Source organism: Stegostoma tigrinum, chromosome 30, assembly GCF_030684315.1.
Source record: "Stegostoma tigrinum isolate sSteTig4 chromosome 30, sSteTig4.hap1, whole genome shotgun sequence".
NCBI classification, from domain to species: Eukaryota; Metazoa; Chordata; class Chondrichthyes; order Orectolobiformes; family Stegostomatidae; genus Stegostoma; species Stegostoma tigrinum.
Window position 1 is genome coordinate 50,160 of NC_081383.1, and position 25,128 is coordinate 75,287.

Genomic DNA, 25,128 nt, shown 5'->3' on the forward strand with positions numbered 1-25,128 from the left:
TGCTCCTCAAAGTTCTCATTCACAACAAGGTCCCTTTCCTTAGTGAAAACCGAAGCAAAAAACTCATTTAGGGATTCCCCTATCTGCTCAGACTCCATGCACAAGTTTCCTACGCTATCCCTGATCGGCCCTACCTTCTCCCGATCATTCTCTTATTCCTCACGTATGAGTAAAATGCCTTCAGGTTCTCCCTAATCCTTCCTGCCAAGCCTTTTTCGTGCCCCCTCCTGGCCCTCCTCAGTCCACTTTTGAGCTCCTTCCGAGCAAGCCTGTAATCCTCTAAAGCTGTGCTAGACCCTTGCTTCCTCCACCTTACGTACGCTGCCTTTTTCTTTTTGACAAGAAGCACCTTTGTACCTGTCATCCAAGGCTCCTTAATCTTACCCCTTCTTACCTGTCTCAGAGGAACAAATTTATACATCACTTGCAACAACTGCTCCTTAAACAGCCTCCACATGTCTGCTGTGCCCTTTCTGTGGAACAATTGCTCCCCATCTGTATTTCCCAACTCCTGTCTCTTAGCATCATAGTTTCCTTTACCCCAGTTAAATATCTTCCCCTGGTAACTGCTCCTTTCCCTTTCCATGGCTATGGTAAATGTGAGGCTCTTGTGGTCGCCGTCGCCAAAGTGTCCTCCCATCACGAGATCTTACACCCGTCCTGGCTCATTGCCGAGCACCACATCCAAAATGGCCTCTCCCCTCGTCGGGCTGTCCACATACTGAGTAAGGAAACCCTCCTGAGCACACCTGACAAAACGGCTCCATCCAAGCCATCTACACTATGGAGGTTCCAATCTATATTGGGAAAGTTGAAGTCACCCATAACAACAACCCTGCTACGTTTGTACTTTTCAACAATCTGCCGGCCAATGAGTTCTTCGATCTCCCTACTGCTATTTGGGTTCTGTAGAAAACCCCCAGTGAGGTGACTGCTCCCTTGCTGTTCCTAACTTCCACCCATACTGACTCAGTCGATAAGCCTTCCTCGGCAGCCTCAGCACCTCAGTAGACGAGTCCTCATCAAAAGTTCTTATTTTATACTGAGATAGTAGGAACTGCAGAGGCTGGAGAATCTGAGATAACAAGGTGTAGAGTTGGATGAACACAGCAGGCCAGGAGGCATCCCGAAACGTCAGCCTCCCTGCTCCTTTGCTGCTTGGCCTGCTGTGTTCATCCAGTTGTACGCCTTGTTATCTCTTATTTTATACTGACACCAGTTAGGCAACACACCCTGCAGGCATTTTGCCAGCAGTCACCGAAATATCTGTCCATTCCCCTGACTTTTGAGCACCCTCTGCTGCCTACATTTTACTCTCTGCCAGTCTGCCCTGAGCCATCATATGCTCTGCACTTCCCAGAGTGTCATCACACTCACTGGTGTTCTGTGCTGAAAACTGGAATGGCGCACTCACATACCAGGATAATTCCTATGCTGCATGTCTCTTCATTTCCTCTGGATGGGCATCCCTTAATATTCACTTGAACTCTTCCTTTAGTTTTGGGCTGATCATCCCTTGAATAACCGCTGCAGGAATTTTTCAACTTTCCGTACCCTGTAGTAACTCTAGCTGACCTCAAACTTCTGAAAATGAGTTTGAGTAGCTGGTGGCCCTACCTGCCCACGTGTTTATGCAAGTATGTGAAATTCTCAAATGGCCAGGGCATTGCAGGCATCAGATTTTGTTCAAACAGTTGCTTTAACCCAAATTAATTACTCTTGAGTATTCACATGTTCAAAGTTCCTTTGCACTTTGCATCCCTTTTCGCCCTCTGCACCAAATTCTCTCTCTCCCCAAATTCCCAATGCCACTGTGTTCATTAGATTCTCCCAGCTGCGTTTGCTAAGGTAGCATCATGGCTCATATTTCATTAAAAGGTCATCCATCAGCCTTGGCTTTGTACTCAAAATCCTTAACCAGCAAAAAATTCATGAGTCTCTTAAATGACTTAATTGACTAATTTAAGATTTTCCTGCATGAGAGTTCCAAATTGTATACCCTGTATGATGAATGCTTGCCTGACTTTCAAGCCATGTCTCCTCGACCTCCTTGCCCCCAAACCAAGGAATGGTGTTTGTTTACCCGGTCTTGCAGTCCCTATAAAATCCCTAAAATCTTGAATCAAATCACTGCTCAAACTTGCTATAATTCCATGGATTACAGGCTGAGTTTATGTAATTTCTGTACAGTCTACCCATGTAGTCTGGTAACATTCTGATGAATCGGAGCTCATAGAATCTCTACAGTGTGGAGCAGACCATTCAGCCCATCTGCGTCTTTCTAGAATTTTTCCCTTCTAAGGTGTGATTCCCAGGACGAGACACGTGGATGTAATGTGATCTAATCAGGGCTATTCATAGCTGAAATAAAACTCAGCTGTTTACAGCATGGAAGAAGGCCATTTCAGCTCATCATGCTCACATTGGTCAATAAAGGTCTAACTCCACTAAGCCCATTTTCCAACTCTTGGCCCAAAGCCTTGAAGGCTATGGCAAGACAAGTGAATTTTGGAATACTGCTTAAATGTTACAAGAGTTTCTGACTCAACCACCCTCTCAGACAATGAGTTCCATACTCCAGCAAGTGAAACTGGTGTACAAAGGGATGTGGGAAATCCTAGTTCATGATTCTCTTAATGTTAAGATGTAGGTTGAGTTGACAATTAGGAAAGCAAATGTAATGTTTCAAGAGGACTAGAATACAAGAGAAGGGATATACTGCTGAGGCTGTGTAAGGCCCTGGCCAGACCATATTTGGAACATTGAGATTATTTTGGGTTCTTATCTAATAGTTGGGTGAACGTTTATTGCCTGTCCCTAATTGTCCTTGAGAAGGTGGCTGACTACCTTTTTGAATAGCTGCAATCCATGTACAATTGTAGGCTGACTCACAGTACTGAGAGAAGCAGCAGCGATGTCTTTCCAAGTCAGGATGATGAGTGGCTGGAGGGGAACTTGCAGGTAGGGTTTCCGTGTATCTGCTGCCCTTGACCCCGAGGTGGGAACTGTTCATGAGTTTGAAGGTGCTGTCCAAGGACCTTTGGCAAAAATCTGTGGCATCTTGTGGATAATGCACACTTCTATTTAGCATCAGCATGTGGAGTGACTGAATGTTTTGAGGATGTGTCGCCAATGAAGTGGACTCCTTTGCCCTGGACAGTATCAAGCTTCTTGAGAATTGCTGGAGTTGCACCCTTCCAGGCACGTGGGGAACATTCATCGTGCGCTCCTGACTTGTACTTTGCAGGTTGTGGACAAGCTTTAGGGTGTCAGGAGGTGAGTTACTCACTGCAATATTCCTCGTCTCTGACGTGCTCTGATAGCAATTCTATTTGTGTGGCTAGTTCAGTTCAGTTTCTGGGCAAGGTTAACATCCTAGGCTGGTGGATTGAATGATGGTGATGTCATTGAATGTCAGTTAGCAGTGGTGGTTAGATAGTTCCTGATTGGAGGTGATCATTGCTTGGCATATGTGTGGCATAAATGTTACTTGCCATTTTTCAGACCAAACCTGGATATTGTCCAGATCTTGCTGGATTTGGATATGCACTGCTTCAGTATCTAAGGAGTTACAAATGCTGCTGAACATCGTGCAATCATCAGCAAACATCCGACTTCTTACCTTATGATGGAGGGCAGGTCATCAATGGAGCTGAAGATGGTTGGGCCTAGGATGCTACCCTGAGGAGCTCATGCAGAGACATCATGGAGCTCAGATGATTGACCTCCAGTAACCACAACCATCTTCCTCTGTGCCGGGTATGATTCTCAATTAACGGAGATTTCTTGCCAGATTTCCATTGACCAGTTTTGCTAGGGCTCCTTGATGCCCACTGGGTCAGATGTGGGCTTGATGCCAAGGGCTGTTACTCTCACTTCATCTCTGGAATTCAACTCTTTCATCCATGTTTGAACCAAAGCTTATAATGAGATCAGGACCAGAGTGGCCCTGGCAGAACCCACACTGGGCATAGATGTGTAGGTTATTGCTGAGTTGGTGCTGCTTGACAGCACTGTTGATGTCACCTTCCATCACATTACTGATGATCGAGAGTAAACTGATGGGGTGATAATTGGCCAGGTTGGAATTGTTCTACTTTGTGCGTGCAGGACATGGCAGGACAATTTTCCGTATTTCAGGCTACTATTGTAGTTGTACTGGAACAGATTGGGTGGGTTTGTCGCAAGTTCTGGAGCACATATTTCAGTAGTATTGCTGGAATATTGGCAGGGCCTATACACTTTGCAGTATTCAGTGTCTCCAGAAGTTTGTTGATATCATGTTCAGTAAGTTGAATTAACTGAAGACTGGCACCTGAGATTCTGGGAACTTTTAAGACAATGCCTAGGTGGATCATCCACTCAGTACTTCTGGCTGAAGATTAATGTGAATGCTTCAACTTTATCTTTTGACTGAAGCGCTGTGCTCACCCATTATTGAGAATGGGAATATTTGTGGATCTTCCTCCTCCTGGCAGTTGTTTAATTGTCCACCACCGTTCGTGACTGGATGTGACAGCACTGCAGAGCTTAGATCGGATCCATTGGTCATGTGTTCATCACTTAGTTACTTTTTGGCACTCAAGTACTCCTACTTTTTAGCTGGAAATAGGATATTTGTGACTGCAAGTCTATGCTGTCACCCTCCATTTCCTGCCTTTTGACCAGTTTTGGATTGAACGTGCTATTTTGCTTTGGATCCAATGGACTCTTACTTTCTTGACTAGTGTTTCATGAGCAAACTCATCAAAACCCATGCATGTTCCTGCTCTGTAATTACAAAGGCTAATGCTCCAGTATCCTTTCTGATTTTTTTTCTCTCTGGCCACTACATTCTAATGATCTGTGTCCAATATCTCTAAATGTATTTGGACCTTCGCTGCCTAGTTTTACACAAATTATTTTTGTCCAAAGTGAATGACCCATACTTGCCTGTGCTGAAATTCATCTGCCTCATCTTTTCATTTTTATTTGGTCTTTGGGTATGTGTATCCCTTGCAAAACCAGCATTTATTGCCTTTCTTTAAATACTAAAAGGGAGGGACTTATAGGATTTCACGCAATGGTAAAAGAACAGCAATACATTTCCTAGTCAGGATGGTGAGTGGCTTGGAGGGAACCTTGCAGATGTTGCATCTCATACAATCATAGAATCCCTACAATGTGGAAACAGGCCCTTCGGCCCAACAAATCCATGCCGACCCTCAGAACATCCCACCCAGAACCCATACCCTATTCTATTCATCCCTGAACACTATGGGCAATTTAGCATGGCCAATCCACCTAGCCTGCACATCTTTGGACTGTGGGAGGAAACTGGAACACCCAGAGGAAATCCACACAGACATGGGAAGAATGTCTGTGTGGAGTTTGTACAGTCACCCGAGGGTAGAATTGAACCCAGGTCCCTGGTGCTGTGAGGCAGCGGTGCTAACCACTGAACCACCGTGCACGCGTCTACTGGCTTTGCCATTCTGGTTGCAGTTTACAATGGAAAAGTGCTGTTAAATGAGCCTTAGAAAGTTGCTGCGAATTTTGCAACTACTGTATCTTGTAAATAGTACACACTGCTGCCACTGTGTGCTGGCTATGAATAGAGTACCATTCAAGTCTTTTTTTAAAAGTTCATTCACAGGATAAAGGCACCGCTGGCTAGGCTAGCACTTACTGCCATCCCTAATTGCTCAGAGAACAGCTCAGAGTCAACCACATTGCTATGGGTCTGGAGGCACATGTAGGCTGTACCAGGGAACGGTGACAGTTTGGAGGTAGCAAGAACTACAGATGCTGGAGTCAGAGTTGTTACAGTGTGGAGCTGGATTAACAGGTTCGGCAGCATCAGAGGAGTAGGAGAGTCGACGTTTTGGGCCTAGACCCCCCCTTCAGGAACCAGTCCTGAAGAAGAGCCTAGGCCCAAAATGTCAACTCTCTTATTCCGCTGATGCTGCCTGACCAAGGGTGACAGTTTCCTTCCCTAAAGAACATTAGTGAACCAGATGTGTTTTTCTGACCACTGACGGTTTTTAATGCCAGATTTTTTTTCTAAATTGACTTCACATTCCACCATCTGCCATGGCAGGATTTGAACCCAGGTCCCCAGAACATAGCTGGGTCTACTGTTATGAAGTGGAGGGTTGCCCCTTCCACCCCCAAGAACTAAAAATGAAACACTCTAAGAACATAGAACAGTACAGCACAGAACAGGCCCTTCAGCCCACGATGTTGTGCCGACCATTGATCCTCATGTATGCACCCTCAAATTTCTGTGACCATATGCATGTCCAGCAGTCTCTTAAATGACCCCAATGACCTTGCTTCCACAACTGCTGCTGGCAACGCATTCCATGCTCTCTCAACTCTCTGTGTAAAGGACCCGCCTCTGACATCCCCTCTATACTTTCCTCCAACCAGCTTAAAACTATGACCCCTCGTGTTAGCCATTTCTGCCCTGGGAAATAGTCTCTGGCTATCAACTCTATCTATGCCTCTCATTATCTTGTATACCTCAATTAGGTCCCCACTCCTCCTCCTTTTCTCCAATGAAAAAAGTCCGAGCTCAGTCAACCTCTCTTCATAAGATAAACCCTCCAGTCCAGGCAGCATCCTGGTAAACCTCCTCTGAACCCTCTCCAAAGCATCCACATCTTACCTATAATAGGGCGACCAGAACTGGACGCAGTATTCCATGTGCGGTCTAACCAAAGTTTTATAGAGCTGCAACAAGATCTCATGACTCTTAAAGTCAATCCCCCTGTTAATGAAAGCCAAAACACCATATGCTTTCTCAACAACCCTGTCCACTTGGGTGGCCATTTTAAGGGATCTATGTATCTGCACACCAAGATCCCTCTGTTCCTCCACACTGCCCAGAATCCTATCCTTAATCCTGTACTCAGCTTTCAAATTCGACCTTCCAAAATGCATCACCTCACATTTATCCAGGTTGAACTCCATCTGCCACCTCTCAGCCCATCTCTGCATCCTATCAATGTCCCGCTGCAGCCTACAACAGCCCTCTATACTGTCAATGACACCTCCAACCTTTGTGTCGTCTGCAAACTTGCTGACCCATCCTTCAATCCTCTCATCCAAGTCATTAATAAAAATTACAAACAGTAGAGGCCCAAGGACAGAGCCCTGTGGAATACCACTCACCACTGACTTCCAGGCAGAATATTTTCCTTCTACTACCGCTCGCTGCCTTCTGTTGGCCAGCCCTCCAGTCTGTAAAAGGAGGGTGAAAAGTATTGGAACCTGCCTTTCAGCAACTTCTAGTGGATAAATAAAACAAATCCCTGACATTCACTTTACAATCAACAAGTAACAATTAATAGCAAGTTTTGAGAAGATTTGTAGCTCAGGTTGAGGTTCTGGATGTGAGTTTGCTCACTGAGCTGGAAGGTTCGTTTTCAGACATTTTGTCACCATTCTAGGTAACATCATCAGTGAGCCTCCGGTGAAGCGCTGGTGTTATGTCCCGCTTTCTGTTTATCTGTTTAGGTTTCCTTGGGTTGGTGATGTCATTTCCTGCGTCGGTGATGTCATTTCCTGTTCTCTTTCTCAGGGGATGGTAGATCGGCTCCAAATCAATGTGTTTGTTGATGGAGTTCCGGTTGGAGTGCCAAGCTTCTAGGAGTTCTCATGCGTGTCTTTGTTTGGCTTGTCCTAGGATGGATGTGTTGTCCCAATCAAAGTGGTGTCCTTCCTCATCTGTATGTAAGGATACTAGTGATAGTGGGTCATGTCTTTTTGTGGCGAGTTGATGTTCGTGTATCCTGGTGGCTAGCTTTCTGCCTGTTTGTCCAATGTAGTGTTTTTCACCGTTCTTGCAAGGTATTTTGTAAATGACATTTGTTTTGCTTGTTGTCTGTGTAGGGTATTTAAGTTCATTAGCTGCTGTTTTAGTGTGTTGGTGGGTCTGTGGGCTACCATGATGCCAAGAGGTCTGAGTAGTCTGGCAGTCATTTCCGAAATGTCTTAGACGCAGGGGAGAGTGGTTATGGATTTTGGGCACGTTTTGTCTACTGAGACCTCTTGGCACCACGGTAGCCCACAAACCCACCAATACACTAAAACAGCAGCTAATGAACCCCCCCCCCCCCCCCCCCCCCCACCAGCATTTTACAAATGCTAAATTCTAACGTCCTTCCTCCCAGTCCATAAATACTCTACCTAGTTTCGCACCACTGTGGATTAACAGTCCATTGATAATACCAATAGGCCATCACCTCCCTTTCTTAAGTAGCCTACTTTATGGTGCATATTGTTGGACATCTACGCATCTAGAGAAGCAGATGGTATTCCATCACATTCCTGTTTTTTGTCTTGAAGGTACTGGACAGAATTTGGATGATTTTTGGGTGAATTATTTGATGTAGAATTCAGAGTTTCTAGCTTCACTTATAGCTATGGTATTTATGTGGCCAGTCCAGTACAGTCTCTGGTCAGTAGTGTACTCCAGGTTGTTGAAAGTAGGCCATTCAGTAATGGTAATTACTCTGAACGTCTAAAGGAGATTCTTGTTATTGTGGTTAGATTCTTTCTTGTTGGAAATGATTGGCACCAGAGTGGTATGAATGTTTCTTGCCACTTACCAGTTCAAGCATAAATGATGTGCCTTATTGCTTTCAAGCACATTACTGCATCAATATTTGAGGAGACTAGAATGGTTCTGAACCCTGGAATCATCAGCAACTTTTCACGCCGCTACTGTTGGTTTAAAAGAAAGGCCATTGAAGCATCTGAAGATGGTTGGGACCAGAATATTACCCCTGAGAAATGTCATGATGTTCTGGAGCTGAGTATTTTCTTCCATCAGTCTTTCTTTAAGCTTGTTTTGAATGCAATCAATGGACAGCTTTCCCTCTTGATTTCCAGTGACTTCAGTTTTGCTTGGGCTACTTACAAATCATACAGCCATTGAAATGATACAGCACAGAAGGAAGCCATTTAGTCCATTCTGTCCATACCAACCCAAAGATACCCTGGCATCCTTTCTAATCCCATCATCTTGTATACAGCACTTGAGGTACAGATGCAGGTACTCCTTAAGAGTTTAGGGTTTCTGCCTCCACTACAATTCAGGCAGTGAATTAGAGACAGCCACACCCTCTCCTTGAAAATGTTTTTCTTCATGTCCCCTCTAATCCTTCTGCCACTTAGTTTGAATCTGTGACCCCTGGTTTTGACCTGTCTGCCAAAGGAAACGTTTTCCTCCTGTCTACTCTATCTCTGTCCCTCACTATTTTGTATATTTCAGTGTCACTTTTCTAAACCAAGGAAAACAACCCCAAGCTCTTCAGTTTCTCCTCATAGCCACAAATCTTCAATCCTGGCAACATTCCAGTAAATCCTCTCTGCATTTTCTCCAGAGCATGCCCATTTGCCCTGTAATGTGGTGACCAGAACTGCTCCGGTTGCAGCCTCACCACAGTCTTGTACAGTTTCATCTCTATATCTCTCGTTTTGCATTCAATACCCCTGCCAATGAAGGAGAGCATTCCATATGCCTTCTTTACAACTTTATTTCCCTATACTGCCACCTTTAGGGGTGTGTGCATTCGTACACCAAGAGCTCTCATATCAGCTACTCCTCTCAGCATATTCCTGTTTATTGAGTATTCCATTTTACTGTTTGACCTCCTTAAATGTATTACACCATACATCTCAGAGTTGAACTCCATCTGCCACTTTTAAGCCCAATCCACCAGCCAATCTATACCCTTTTGGAGCTTACAGCTATCCTTTACACTGTCTGCTACATGGCCAATTTTTGTATCATCTGAAATTGTCCAATTGTGACCCCAAGATCAAGCCCAAATTGTTAATTTATATAACCAACAGCAGGAATCCCAACGTTGAGCCTCATAGAACACCACTTGAAACAGCTTTCCATTCGCAAGGGCAGTCATCGAATATTACCTTTTTGATTCCTGTTACTAAGCCAACTTTGGATCCAATTTGTTACATTACCTTGTATCCTATGGGCTTTCACTTTTTTGACCAGCTTGCCATGACGCGACTTTTAGAATATTGCGTACAGTCCTGGTGTTTTTAAAATGGAGAGGTTGCAGAAAAGATTGACAAGGATGTTGTCAAGACCGGGGGTGGGGGGGTGTGGGTTTGACTTATTGGGAGAGGCTGAATAGGTTGGGGCTATTTTCCTTGACTAGAGGCTGATGGATGAACTTATTAGAGGCTTATAAAACCATGAAGAGTATGGATAGGGTATATAACCAAAGCCTTTTTTCTCAGACTGGGTATTTCAAAACTAGAGAGCATTGGCTTTTGGTGAGAGGGGAAACATTGAAAAAGACCTGATGGGGTTCCTTTTTCATGCTAGAATGGTATGTGTTTGGAATGAAGTGCCAGGGGGACTGGTGAGGGCAGATACAATTACAACAATAAAAAGGTAACTGGATATGTATATGAATAGGAACGGTTCGGAGGGATACAGGTGAAATGCTGGCGAATGGAACTAGGTCAGATTGGGATGTCTGTTTTGTGCACATAGGTTAGAATAGAATAGAATAGAACATTACAGCACAGTACAGGCCCTTCGGCCCTCGATGTTGTGCCGACCTATCCTACCGATCTCAAGCCCATCTAACCTACACTATTCCATGTACGTCCATATGCTTATCCAATGACGACTTAAATGTACCTAAAGTTGGCGAATCTGCTACCGTTGCAGTCAAAGCGTTCCATTCCTTTACTACTCTGAGTAAAGAAACTACCTCTGACATCTGTCCTATATCTTTCACCCCTCAATTTAAAGCTGTGCCCCCTTGTGCTCGCTGTCACCATCCTAGGAAAAAGGCTCTCCCTCTCCACCCTATCTAACCCTCTGATTATTTTATATGTTTCAATTAAGTCACCTCTCAACCTTCTTCTATCTAATGAAAACAGCCTCAAGTCCCTCAGCCTTTCCTCGTAAGACCTTCCCTCCATACCACGCAACATCCTAGTAAATCTCCTCTGCACCCTTTCCAAAGATTCCACATCCTCCTTATAATGTGGTGACCAGAACTGTACGCAATACTCCAAGGGCGGCCACACCAGAGTTTTGTATAGCTGCAGCATAACCTCTTGGTTCTGGAACTCGATCCCTCTATTAATAAAAGCCAAAACACTGTATGCCTTCTTAACAGCCCTGTCAACCTGGGTGGCAACTTTCAAGGATCTGTGTACATGGACACCGAGATCTCCCTGCTCATCTACACTGCTAAGAATCTTACCATTAGCCCTGTACTTTGCCTTCCGGTTACTCCTACCAAAAGTGCATCACCTCACATTTGTCTGCATTAAACTCCATTTGCCAACTCTCAGCCTAGCTCTGCAGCTTATCTATGTCTCTCTGCAACCTACAGCATCCTTCGTCACTATCCACAACTCCACCGACCTTAGTGTCGTCTGCAAATTTACTAACCCATCCTTCTACGCCCTCATCCAGGTCATTTATAAAAATGACAAACAGCAGTGGACCCAACACCGACCCTAGCGGTACACCACTAGTAACTGCTCTCCAGGATGAACATTTCCCATCAACTACCACCCTCTGTCTTCTTTCAGCAAGCCCAAGTCTGATCCAAACTGCTATATCTCCCACAATTCCATTCCTCCGCATTTTGTACAATAGCCTATTGTGGGGAACCTTATCGAACGCCTTGCAGAAATCCATATACACCACATCAACTGGTTTACTCTCATCTACCTGTTTGGTCACCTTCTCAAAGAACTCAGTAAGGTTTGTGAGGCACGACCTTCCCTTCACAAAACCGTGCTGACTATCCCTAATCAATTTATTCTTTTCTAGATGATTATAAATCCTATCCCTTATAACCTTTTCCAACACTTTACCAACAACTGAGGTAAGGCTCACTGGTCTATAATTACCAGGGTTGTCTCTACTCCCCTTCTTGAACAGGGGAACCACATTTGCTATCCTCCAGTCATCTGGCACTATTCCTGTAGACAATGACAAGTTAAAGATCAATGCCAAAGGCTCAGCAATCTCCTCCCTGGCTTCCCAGAGGATCCGAGGATAAATCCCATCTGGCCCAGGGGACTTATCTATCTTCACCTTCTGAAGGATTTCTAATACCTCTTCCATGTGAACCTCAATCCCACCTAGTCTAGTAGCCTGTATCTCAGTATTCTCCTCGACAACATTGTCGTTTTCTAGAGTGATATTGTCATTTTCTGGAGTGAGCATTGTCGTTTTCTGGAGTTGGACGGAAGAGTCTTTGTTCGTGCTCTATGACTATGTGATTCCATAAGTGCCTTAGTAAAATCCACGTAGACAACATCCACTGCAGTACTCTCATCGATCTCCCTTATCACTTGTCAGAAGACATTACCTTCCCTTAAAACCATGCTTACTGTTCTGGTCTCGTCCATGTCTTTCTAATTGACTGTTTCTCCAATCTCTCAGGTTTGATTCTAACAATTTGCCTACCACTGAAGTAAGGCTAACTGGACTACCATTGGCATTTCCTTTTGTACTTCTTTCAAACAACAGATTTGCGTTTTTCCAATACTCCATTTCTTCATCTGTGTCTAGTGAAGATTAGAAAACAGTCCTCAGATCATCTGCCATTTTCCTTCCTGGCCACCTTCAGTATGAGGGGACAATCCATCTGACCCTGGAGACTTATACACTTTCATGAATTCCAACTCCTGAAACATTTCCTCTCTCATGATTATTTTTGCCCAATATTTCACGTTATTGCTGTTGGATTGCTGTTTCTACATCATCCCTCTTGTTAGTTAATACAGAGGCAGAAAAGCATTTAAAATTCTTCCCATATCCTCTGCATCTTCTCACAGTTCCCTCCTTCATCTTTATTAGATCCCACTGTTTCCTTAATTTTCCCCTTTAGATACTGATAAAACATGTTTGGATATTCCTTTATCTTGCTAGCTAATATTTTCTCATGGCCTCTCTTTTATTTCCTGCAGTAGTGAGTTTTTTGACTTTTATGGACAACCATAGGGGTGTAGATTTGGCAGTACTGTCCTTATTTGCTTTGTGCCTCAAGGATCTCACAGTTTAGTGCCTCCCACTGGTTTAACACTACTCTATCCTTTAGCAACCCCGACACCTCAGACAAATCACTTCTGAGTTTTGTAAAATTTGCCTTTCTCCAGTTAAAAGCACTTAATCCTGATTTATCTCTGTCCTCTTCCATAATAATCTGACTGAATTGTGGTGAGTATCCCCAATTTGGTCGCCCATCGTCAGTGCCCCCTTGCCCACCTTCATTTCCAACAATTAAATCCAAAATTGCACCTCATCTTATTGGGTTGTCACATATTGTTCAAAAAAAATTGCATGGATAGAATAGATGGATTTTTCATTTCCCCTTCTATTGTTTGAAACCCAATTCATATTAGGATATTTAAACTCTCCTACTACTATTGCCCCTCCCTACAAGCAGAAGTTTGTCTATGTATGTTCTTCTACCTTCCTCCCACTATTTTGTGGGGCTGTAGTGTACTCCTGGTAGTGTAACTACCCCTTTTTAGTACCAGATTCAACCCATAAAGCTTGAATTATTAACTTATTTCATCCTTTCTGACAAATGCACTTGATTCTTTAACTAATCTCTGTCCCTCCTTTCTTGTCATCAAATTTTTCCTGTCTGAAAGCTCTATTTCCGGGGGTATTGAGCTGCAAATTTTGTCTCTCCTTTAGCTAGATTTCCATTCTGAGAACAGCATTACACTGCCATCTGTGCCCTTGATTCATCTGCCTTGTTTGTAATGCTTGCATTGAAGTATAAACTAGCTCAACCCTGTGAGATTCCTTTGTTGAGCACTTTCTTAAATCCTCACTTCTGTTGTTTTTCCAAGTTGCTGACTGCAGCACTAACTAATGTTTTGCCTCCTATTTCCTGATTTGACTTTGACCCATCTCAGCCTACACTTGGTTCCCATCCCCTGCCATACTAGCTAAAATGATGTCTACTTCTGTCAACTGCTGCCGTGATGTCAAATACAGGTTATTTTCACCTCTAGTATTTAGCTCTCGTGCCTGTGTTTGAATCAAGGTTTTAAATGAGGCTAGTAGCTAAGTTGGCTTGGTGGTACAAAACTGAACATAGTGAACTGGCTAGATTAATGCCCATTTTGTACATTTACTAGAGCAGCTTCGCAAGGTTGGAACTAGTAGTGGAGCACAACTCTTCAGTATTGCAACTGAGATGTCAGCAGGTTTTTGCTAAGATACTGACTTCAGTCATTTCATAATATTGTATCCCATTGATTGAATCAACTTGCCTAATGACCAATTGCAGTTACGCTGAAATGCTAGGGAGGAGGCAAAGATGCATTAACATTACTTGTTTCTTCGAGATGAAGATGGTTACAAATATTTCAGCTTTTGTACTGTCATGCTCTGCTTCACCATATTGATGGTTAGGATGTTTTTCATTTGGGATACTTTTGACATCTAAAATGATGTGAGGAGGTCAAAGAAGGTTTCTAGAAGGGACTGTTTGCTCCTTAATGTCTTGGCCCACATTTCAAGCATTGCAACATCATTTCTCCTTCATACACCACTCCCCATACAGGAGATGTAAGGTCTGCTCCTTACTCCGTGGCCCTTTCTTACCACCCCAGGGTCCCAAACATACCTTCCATGTGAAATTTGATTTAGTTGAATTTTTGATTTGATATGCTGCATTGACTGCCAATAATATGGTCTCCACATGAGGGAAGCCAAACACAGATTGGCTGACTGCTTCATGGGACATAAATGTCACAGTGTGATTCTGTGCTTCCAGTTGCCTGTCATTTCACTTGTCCACCTCACTCCCATTCTGATTATTTTCTCCTCTGTTTCCTGAACTGTTCCAGTGAAATTGTCTGTAAGCTAAAGAAACAGCATTTTTCAGTTTTCAAAGTCTTTCCTGTTAAAGACTGGTAGATCTCTAAGTGCCCTTAGTTGTGATGAAAAGCCATCATGCTGAAAGACTAACCCCTGTTTTTATTCTCCAAGATCCTGTCGATTGACTTTTTCCAACATTTTCTATTTCAATCTAGTCAATGTAATCTGTCCCCATAATTGTAAGCTTTTGTCCAGTTTTATTTCCTGATCTTTCTGCTGTTCAAGATGATAACGTTTTATCCGATTTTAATGTGCAAGACCAGCTACTGAAGGCATTAGCACGTAATGAGAATTGCAATGGTATTGTTGTTAGAGAGGTTCCAGAATGTTCTATGACAGGTGCCTCAACTTCTGTTAGTTTGTTTGTAACAGGCCTGTTTTTCTTTGTTCTCAGTTACAGTTGCAGAAATCTCAGTATTTACAGTTGGGACAGGGCCGGGGTCAGTACTATGGAGGCTCCCTTCCCAACGTCAACCAGATTGGGAGCACCACTCTGGACCTCCCTTTTCAGGTGAGTTTATCTCTAGGTTTAAAAAAATCAATATGAACTGAGCGTGAAACAAGGATTAGAGTAAACATACAACAAGTCCGTTAACATTGTAAAGGAGATAGTACTAAGTACTAAGAAAGAGCCTAATACTTCACAGAAATTGTTGTCCTGATTAGTTATACCATATCATCTGAGTTTAGACTTTGATCAGAATTATCAGAATGTGATATGTAGTAAATAGTGTGATTGACATTAGTCAAGATTTTTGCTCCCTCTCTTTTACTTAGTGTTAAAACAAGAGGAGCTGCAGGTCACTGGTTTATAGTTAGGGTTAGGATATTCCTGTTCATGACTCCTACCAATCTCTGACAGATATAATGTATCCTCATTTAAAAAAAAGAGTTGGCGTTGTTAGGCTTCAGGTACCGGTTTCCTGGATTGCTTGTAGCGTTGTAGCCTTGTGTGACCCAATGGGTCATGAGCATTAGCAAATTACAGAGCTGTCTGTTTGACTATTTGTAAGGAACTGCCCAATGTGAATCTCTGTTGTCAAGTCATGTGCTGTCTATGAAAATTCAACAAACTGTTCACAGTCTGCATTTTAATGGATGCGAGTGTATTGAGGAGCTGACTCATTCTGCGCATGTCTCCATAATTCCTCTCCAGTAAGACAGCAGGATAAGAAGAAACGGAGAAATATGCAATCCTCTTCTTTTTGTTAGAAAATAAATCTGCCCAATGTTGTGTGTTTTGTCTCCTGCCCTACATTCTATCATTTTGTTTGCTGTGTTGGGTAAATTAAATCGGGTCTGGGTGAGTGCTGCAGTAAGTCACATGGAGAGTCTTGGATTCTCAGGTACTGATTACATTGTTCCTCCCTACAGCCTTGATATTTGTCTCTGCTTGGTATCTCCCCTGGGATTGTGTTTTAGTGTTGTAGCAGACCAGGGTTATTCACCAAGAACAGAATTAATGAGAACTGCAGATGCTGGAGAATCCAAGATAACAAAGTGTGAGGCTGGATGAACACAGCAGGCCAAGCAGCATCTCAGGAGCATAAAAGCTGACGTTTTGGGGCCTAGACCCTTCATCAGAAAAATGAGGGTCGAGGCCTGAAACATCAGCTTTTATGCTCCTAAGATGCTGCTCGGCCTGCTGTGTTCATCCAGCCCCACACTTTGTTATCTTATTCACCAAGATATTGTGCTGGTCAGCACTGAACTGATAATTGCTGATAAATTCTGTCTGCTGATCACCACATTGGTGCCTGCTAAAATCACCCAATTTCACCTTTCAGTTCTTGTTTTTGTAATTCTGTTGAGTATCCCACAACATGATCAGAGTGGGGTTAGTGTTATGAGGGAATAAGTAAATTTCCCTGTACAGAGGCTCCTTGTAAACATCTTGCTTTTTATTCTGGTTATGTATTTCTTGACTTATTTCCTGGGCTGCTCGGCTGTCAGTGCAATTTCGGAGCATCATCATAGCTGTCTCAATAGAGGATTCCTTGAGAGTTTATGCTGTCCTTTTGTGCATGTTAAGAATTGAATTTTTTAATATTTGATCTTTCAGTCACAGTTGGGCAATTGATACTTGTCTTTTCTCTGGGGAATTTCTGCATAGCAGCAGTGAACTCACCAATGTTCTTGAGTAGAAACCCTGTTAAACACCAGGAACAGCATGAAACAGCCATGCTAATATGGAATATCTGTTTGACAGAGTTGATTATAAATAAGTAAGATTGACTACAATAAAAGTAAAATGGTGTAGATGCTAAAAGTTTGAAATATATGCACTCTGCGAGAAATACTCAGTAGGAAAGGCAGGATCATTGTACAGAGCAATCATGTGAATGTCTTATATCAGTGAGCTTACCTATAGTTGAGACCTGGATTTAAATTGTAAATACTTCATTACATCTCAGTGATTCTCAATTTTGTCTTCAACTTTCCCTCTTCACCAGACATCGGTGCAGCAGCAAGGGCCTGAGTCCAGTTGCGTGTCTGAATACTGGCAATCTGCTCACTTTTTGCAGAAACTTTGCCATGATTTTCAATCTCATTGAGTTGAAAATTTTGTAGCTTTTGTTCAATTGATTCCACTGTCTCCAGGTTAAAGAATGAGGAAATGTCCATGTTCCTGTCACTAATCATGATGGAGTGCTCGACCCCTTTGTCTCTTCTGATGGACTTAAATGTGTAACGTACACAACCCAATACTAAGTGAGGATGTGCTGCAGGAATCTAATTAGTTTGTAGTAATTTGTTGGGGTACAGTAAATGTTTTCCTGATTTATAGTTAATTGTTAGTTAGATTAAACAGACTCCAGCCTTTGTACGTGGGTCCCGTGATAAGCCTAAAACCAGCTGCTGAGGGGCAAATGGGCAAAACATCTAAATCCTACACTTAGTCCTTCAAATAAAGAGAAGGTAAAAGGCAATTTAGATTTAAGTGTAGTGCAGAATACTGAAGGACTCCCTCACATTTGTGTTGCAGACTCCGTTCCAATCAACTACCTTGGACACGAGTAGATCAACCAGACATCATGGCTTGGTTGACCGGGTCTACAGGGATCGAAATCGACTGGGATCACCGCACCGCCGTGCCATTCCTGTTGACAAACACGGGCGCCAGATATCCTTCCTCTATCAGTATGATCTGGATACTGAAATGTGATCCAGAACAGGAAGGATAGAGGAGAATGACCTGTGGTGAGGATCTCTCACCAATACCGCCAGGTAAAACCATGTTGCTTTGATATGTTTGGGTCTAGTCCTGAAGAACTCTTTGACAGGTGGTGTCCTATCTCTGGATCTGATCTGAAAATATCAGTCATGCAACAGGGAATGTTTTCACAGGAAGTATTTATGTCATTTTGGGCTATCACTTTGTTCTCAAAGAAACGCAAGTGGTCTTGTTGCTCAGTGTATCATGCACTCATCAGGAGGTATTTTGCCGAATGTAACACATTGATGTGCGTTGTTCCTCTTAAAAATTGTTAAACTCGTCTTCGCTTATTAATATACAGTATTGCTACCCACATGAAGGTACCATAATGTTTAATGCTAATGAGTACTGGTTTGATGATATGTATGATTGTAGAGTCATACAATGTGGAAAAAAAACCCTTTGGCCCAACTTATTCGTGCTGACCAAGTTTCCCAAGCTAAACTGTCCTGTTTGATGGCATTTGGCCCATACCCTACTAAACCTTTCCTATTCATGCACCTGTCTGAAAGTCTTTTAAACGTTGTAACTGTACCTACATCCCGCATTTCCTCCGATAGTTCATTCCACATACAAGCCACCCTTTATGTGAAAACGTTGCCCCTCAGGTTCCTTTTAAATCTTCCTCCTCTCACCTTAAAATTATGCCCTCTAGTTTTGAACTAACCTACCTTAGGGCAAAAGCCTTTGCTATTCACCTTATCTATGCCCCCATGATTTTATAAAACTCTATAAGGTCACCCCTCAGCCTCCAATGCTCCAGTGAGAAAAGTCCCAGCTTATTCAGCCTTTCCTTATAATTCAAACCCTCCAGCTCCAGTAACATGCTTGTAAATCTTTTCTGCACCCTTTCCAACTTAATAATATCCTTCCTGTAGCAGTGTAACCAGAACTGTTGACAGTATTCCAAAAGTCAACTCACTAATGCCCTCTACATCCCCAATATTTTGACCCAACTTCTATACTCAGTGTATGTGTGAGTGAAAGCATGCTTGTACTCCATCAAATAAACAGCAATGATTTGAGAAGGCAGACAATCTTCACCTTCCTGGGGACAGTTGAGGATGGGCTTCGAATGCTCACCTATCAGTGATGCTAACATTCCAAAACAAAATTTTGAAAAAATAAAGATTGTCAACTTGATGTTATCAAAAACTTGCCTTTAGGGACAAACCTACGTGCAGGTGGTTCTCACTAACGTCTGGGAGCTTGTGCCAAAATTAGAAAAGCTGTCTCAGATGAATCAATATGCTTTACGGATAAGAGACTCCCAACACCTCTGGGTATGTCTTGTCCCACCAGTAAAACAGACCCAATCGAGTTGATGGTGATCAAGTTGGGAGGGGTGTTGTCCTTGGAGTCTTCAACACTGATAATTCATGGAATCAGGACAAATATTTGCAAGGAATTATTCTTTGATCACCATGTAAACCCCCAGCTGATAAATCAGTACCCCTCAATGCTGAATACATCTTGGAGGAGGCAGTAAAGGTGACAGGTATAAAATATAATCTGGTGTGAAAATTCAATCTTAACTGTCAAGAGTGGCTCGACAGCACCATGATTTATGTAGCTATTAAAGTACATAGCTGCTTGTTTGTGTCTGGTGAGCTTGTCAGGGAACTAATGAGGGGGGAAAAAATGTTCAGTTTCATTCTTGTCTGTTTACCTGCTGCGGATGCATCTTTTTATGACAATTAGTAAGAGCGTCCAGTCTTTTGCAAATGTAAATATGCCACCTTCAAGGTTCCGCCTTATTGATCTGATCATTATTACATCCTCAAAAACCTAAATCAAGCATGATTTCCCCTTTGAGTCTCCATGCTGATTCTAAATCAGTTAGTAATTTTTTAAAATATCCAGTAATAGCATCATATACAATAGGTACTGATATTTTCCATTCTAACATCGGATTACCAGGTCTGCAGTTCCCTGGCTTTCTCTCTCTCTCTCTCTCTCTCTCTCTCTCTCTCTCTCTCTGTCTCTCTCTGTCTTTGCACATGTAGCCCCATTGTTCAAACAACCTTCCAATCTGCTGACATCATTGCAGAATTAATGAAATTTTGAAATCTCTCTCAGCACTGTGGGTCAAGGTCATTGAGTCTGGGGGATTTGTCAGCTTTCTGTCCCACTAATTTCTCAGCACTACATTTTTTTTAACCACCACTAACGATGCTGTCATTTTTCCTGTTGTGTATTTTCCCTCAAAGAAATGCAGAGTTTTTGAAAACTAAGCAATAATTCTTTGAGTACCAGACATTGTCTGTCTATCTTTAAATAATTAATCCATTTTTCTATTCAACAACAATCATCTTCCTTCTCATGACTTCATAATGTCCTTGTTAAGATTCAACACCCTGGTTTCAAATTGAATTACATATTTTCAGGCAACAGAAACTTTTATAATGCTACGGTCACTGTTCCCCAAAGATTTGTTTTGCAGCAAAATTAGTAATTAGCCTTTTCCCATTGTACAATACTAGATCTAAAGTAGCCTGTTCCCTACCTGACTGGTCAACAGATTGCTTTTTTTTTAAAAAAAGCCCTGAATACATTGCAGGAATTCTTTCTCCACAGTATTGGTGCTCATTAAAATGATTACTCTCCCTGTGTCTGTGTGGGATTCCTCCAGGTGCTCTGGTTTCCTCTCTCAGTCCAAGGATGTGCAGGTTAGGTGGATTGGCTGTGCTGAATTGCCCATAGTGTCAAGGGTGGAAAATGCAGGGATAGGGTAGGGGTTGAGTTTGAGTGAGATGTTCTTCAATGAGCCAAATGGCCTGCTACCACACTGTAGGGAGTCTATCAAGCTTATATTGAGATTGAAACCCCCCACAATTACTGCATTCCCCTTGCTGTGTGCACTTCCAATTTACTGATTTATATCATGCCCTAAGTAACTACAACTGTTTTGAACATAGAACAGTACAGTACAGGAACAGGCCCTTTGGTCCACCATGTCTGTGCCAACCATGTTGCCATTCCAAACAAATCCCACCTGCCTGTATGTGATCCGTATCCCTCTATTCCCTGCTTGTCACATGTCTATCTAAATACCTCTTAAACTTTGCTAATGTACCTACTTGTACCACCTTTCTGGCAGTGGACTCGAGGCAACTACCATACTCTGTGTAAAGAAAAAAAACTTGCCTCGCCCATCTCCCTTAAACTTTTTCCCTTTTCTCTAAAAGTTATGCCCCCGAGTAATTGACTTAAAAAAGACTGTGACAATCCACCCTATCCATGGCCTTCAATTTTGTGTACTACTTTCAGGTTGTCCCTCAACCTCAGACACTCTGGTGAAAGCAATCCAAGTTTATCTTGTCTGTCCTTGTATAATGTGCTCCAATCCAGGCAACATCTGGTAAACCTCTTCTGCGATCTCTCCAAAGCCGCCTCTTCCTTCCTACAATGAGGGGTCTAGAACCACACGCAATAATTCAAATATGCCAAACTGAAGCCTCAGACAGCTGCAACATGACTTGCGAACTTTTATACTCAACACACTGACCAGTGAAGACCCTCAATCATATTCATCATTTCCTCAAAACACTCAACCAAGCCATGCTAACTATTCCTGATAAGTCTATTTTTTTCCAAATGTGAGTAAACAGTGTCCTTGAGAATATTCTCCAATAATTTCCCTACCACTGATGTGTGACCTATAATTTTCTATATTATCCCTGTTAACCATCTTAAACAAAGGAACAACACTGGCTATTCTCCAGTCTTCCGGAAAATAAAGAAGATACAAAGATCTCTGTCAGGCCCCAGAAATTTCCTCCCTTGCTCCTTCAGTATTCTGGGATTGATCCCACCTGACCCTGAGGCCTTACGTAGCTTTAATGTTTTGCAAGATGCCCAAACCTATTGCATCGTTAATATCGGCATGTCCTAGAATGGCATCATAACCCTCCCTAATCTTAGCATCATTCATGTCCTTCTCTTTTAATGAATACCGATGCAAAGTACTCATTAAGGATCTCGCCAGCTTCCTCTGGCTCCATGAATAAATTCCCTGTTTTGTCCTTGGGTGGACTTACTCTTTTCCTAGTTATCCTCTTGCTCATAATGTATGTATAAAATGCCTTGGGATTTTCTTTAATCCTATTTGCCAAGGACATTTGTGGCCTTTCTAGGCCTCCTGATTTCTTGTTTGAGTTCTTTTCTTTTCCTTTATAGTCCCAAGAGTCTTGTTTGATTTCATTTTCCTGAACCTCCTGAATGTTTCTTTTCTCTTTATGACTCAACTTTTAGTATCTCTTATCACCCAAGGTTCCCAAATATTGCCATCCTCCTCTTTCATCCTCACAGGAACATGCTGGTTTTGAATTCTGAACAACTGACCTTTTAAAAGATTCTCATATGTCAAATGTAGATTTACCCTCAAACATCCACTCCCAATTTAATTTCTCCAGTTTAGCACTTTCATCTGAGGGCCAGCCTTATCCTTACACATAGCTATCCTAAAACTTACAGAATTGATTGTTGTTCTCAAAATGATCCCCCACTGAAACTTCAATCATCTAGCTAGGCTCATTTCCCAACAAAAAGTCTAATATGGTCCCTTACCTAGTTGGACTATTGCTTTAAGAAACCCTCCTGGGTGCATTTGTAAACCACCGCTATGGAATTTTGCTATCCTCTGCAGTTCATTAGATTTGTTAGACTACGTCCTTTCTTTCTAATCTGAGTCTCTTCGTCAAATCCATTGATCCCATCCCTTTTTATCAGTAACTCCTTTCCTTTTTGCCTGAACATAGAACATTGAACATTACAGCACAGTACAGGCCCTTCAGCCCTCAATGTTGTGCCGACCTGTCATACCGATCTCAAGCCCATCTAACCTACACTATTCCATATACATCCATGTTTATCCAATGACGACTTAAATGTACTTAAAGTTGGCGAATCTACTACCGTTACAGGCAAAGCATTCTATTCCCTTACTACTCTCTGAGTAAAGAAACTACCTCTGACATCTGTCCTATATCTTTCACCCCTCAATTTAAAGCTATGCCCCCTTGTGCTCGCCGTCACCATCCTAGGAAAAGGGCTCTCCCTATCCACCCTATCTAACCCTCTGATTATATGTTTCAATTAAGTAAGTCCCTCCTAAATATAAAATATCCTTTAATATTCAATTCCTCGTTTTGATCACCCTGCAGTCACATCTCCACAATGGGATCAAAATCGTGTATATTTTGTTATAAAACACACAAACAGGAATTACTGAAGAAACTCAACAGGTCTGACAGCATCTGTGGACAGAAAACAGAGTTAAAATTTCAAGTCCAGTGACCCTCCTTCTGAACTGATTGCAACCAGTTAAAGGATTAAGGAAAATTCCAAGGCATTTTATACATACATTAGGAGCAAGAAGAGAATTACGGAAAGGGTAGGGCCACTCAAGGATAAATGACGGATTTTATACATGGAGCCAGAGGAAGTTGGTGAGGCCCTTAATGCTATTCACGCTGATGACTGAGGAAAAAATGGAGTGAGCAGATAGGTGGAGAGGGAGCCCGGAGAGAAACAAGGAGGAAAAATTTAAACCGACAAAGGGATTAAGATAGTGAGCCATGGATGAAAAGAATCTTGATTAGCGAATCTTGTTTGGCTATGAGTTGACAACTGAAACCCATTTTGTTATCAGTCCCTAAGATGTGGCATTGGGTAATAGACATGGAAGGAGATGTTCATGCTCTAAGATGATTAAACTCGGTATTGAGATAATGTCCACAAGCAGAAGATGAGGTGTTTCTGATCCAGCTTCAGAAAAGTCCTGAAGAAGGGCCACTGAACTGAAAATGTTAGCTGTGATTTCTCTGTACAGACGCTGCAAGACCTGCTTAGTTTCTTCAGCAATTTCCATTCTTGTTTCAGATTTCCGGCATCTGCGGTTCTTGTTTTGTTTTACTTAAGGCATAAATGTTGTTTAGAGAATATAGTGGCTTGTGGATGTGGCAAGCAATTAGAAGTTCTAGATATTGCTTCAAGGGGTAACTTTTAAGGGCTAAGCGTAGATGTTCTACAAAGCATTCAGCCAGTCTTTGTTTCATCTCCCTAATATAGAGGAGACAGTATTGTGTGCAGTGAATAGGCTAGATTGAATGAATTGCATGTTTCTCTAATGAACTATTGACCTATCCAAAGTACAAAATGGAAAACCCATTTGTGATTAAGTGGTATATCAAGATATTCCACAGGAGGTTCCCAAACAAAATTTGACACTTAGTCACAAAAATGATGTTGCAAAAACGGTAGGTGATGAAAAAAGTTATTTAACAAAGCTGGTTATAAGAACATTTTAATAGTAGGAAGGAGATGGTGAGGCTTCAAGAGAGAATTTCTAAACTTATGCCTTAGGCAGTTGCTTTCATGGTCATGAGCAAAAGTTTAGCGTTGTGGTGAGTACAGGGATGTCAGTGGTGTAGGACAGGTTGAGTTGATAAAAATAGGAATTGGTAAGGCGACACATTTTCAAACCCACAAATAAGTATTTTAAAATTGAAGAGTTGCCAGATGAGGAGCCAATTTAGACTAACCAGGATCTTGAATGTAGACAATATTGCTAAATCATTTTAGGAGAAAAAGAGCTTTCGGATAGAGTTTTAAAGGGGATGCAAAAAGAAACAGACTTGAGGGTGTTCGTGGTGAAAACTGTAAAGATAACAAGACATATTAAGAAAGCAGTTAACAAAGCAAAGAGTATCCTTAGCTTTATGAAAAGGAGTACAAATGTCAGGAAGTTGCAGTAGGCCTGTACAAAACTCCTGTTTGGCCCCAGTTACTGTTTTATGCAATTCTGAACACTATGCTTAAAGGATTGTCAGGGCATTGTAGAAATTTCTGAAATAACTTCAGAAATGAGAGCTTATAGTAAAGTGGATAGACTAGAAAACCTGGGGATGCAGTCCTTAAAGTAAAATGACTAAGGGAAGAAAAGATTTTTGGCAAAAGAATCAGAGTTGACGTGAAGAAAGGAATGTTTGCAAACTCAGGTAGGATTGGAATGTGCTGC

At 42.2% G+C, this 25,128-nt stretch overlaps 1 protein-coding gene across 3 annotated transcripts in view; it reads left to right on the forward strand.

Moving 5' to 3' along the window:
• Window positions 1-25,128, forward strand: part of LOC125465957 (CREB-regulated transcription coactivator 1-like) — a 214,868-nt gene that overhangs the window by 18,873 nt on the left and 170,867 nt on the right. For all 3 annotated transcript variants that reach the window (XM_059638462.1, XM_048559990.2, XM_048559991.2), the window contains exons 2-3: window positions 15,285-15,401; window positions 17,877-18,014. In XM_059638462.1, coding sequence (XP_059494445.1) covers window positions 15,285-15,401; window positions 17,877-18,014 — 255 coding nt within the window. The remainder of the gene's footprint in view (window positions 1-15,284; window positions 15,402-17,876; window positions 18,015-25,128) is intronic.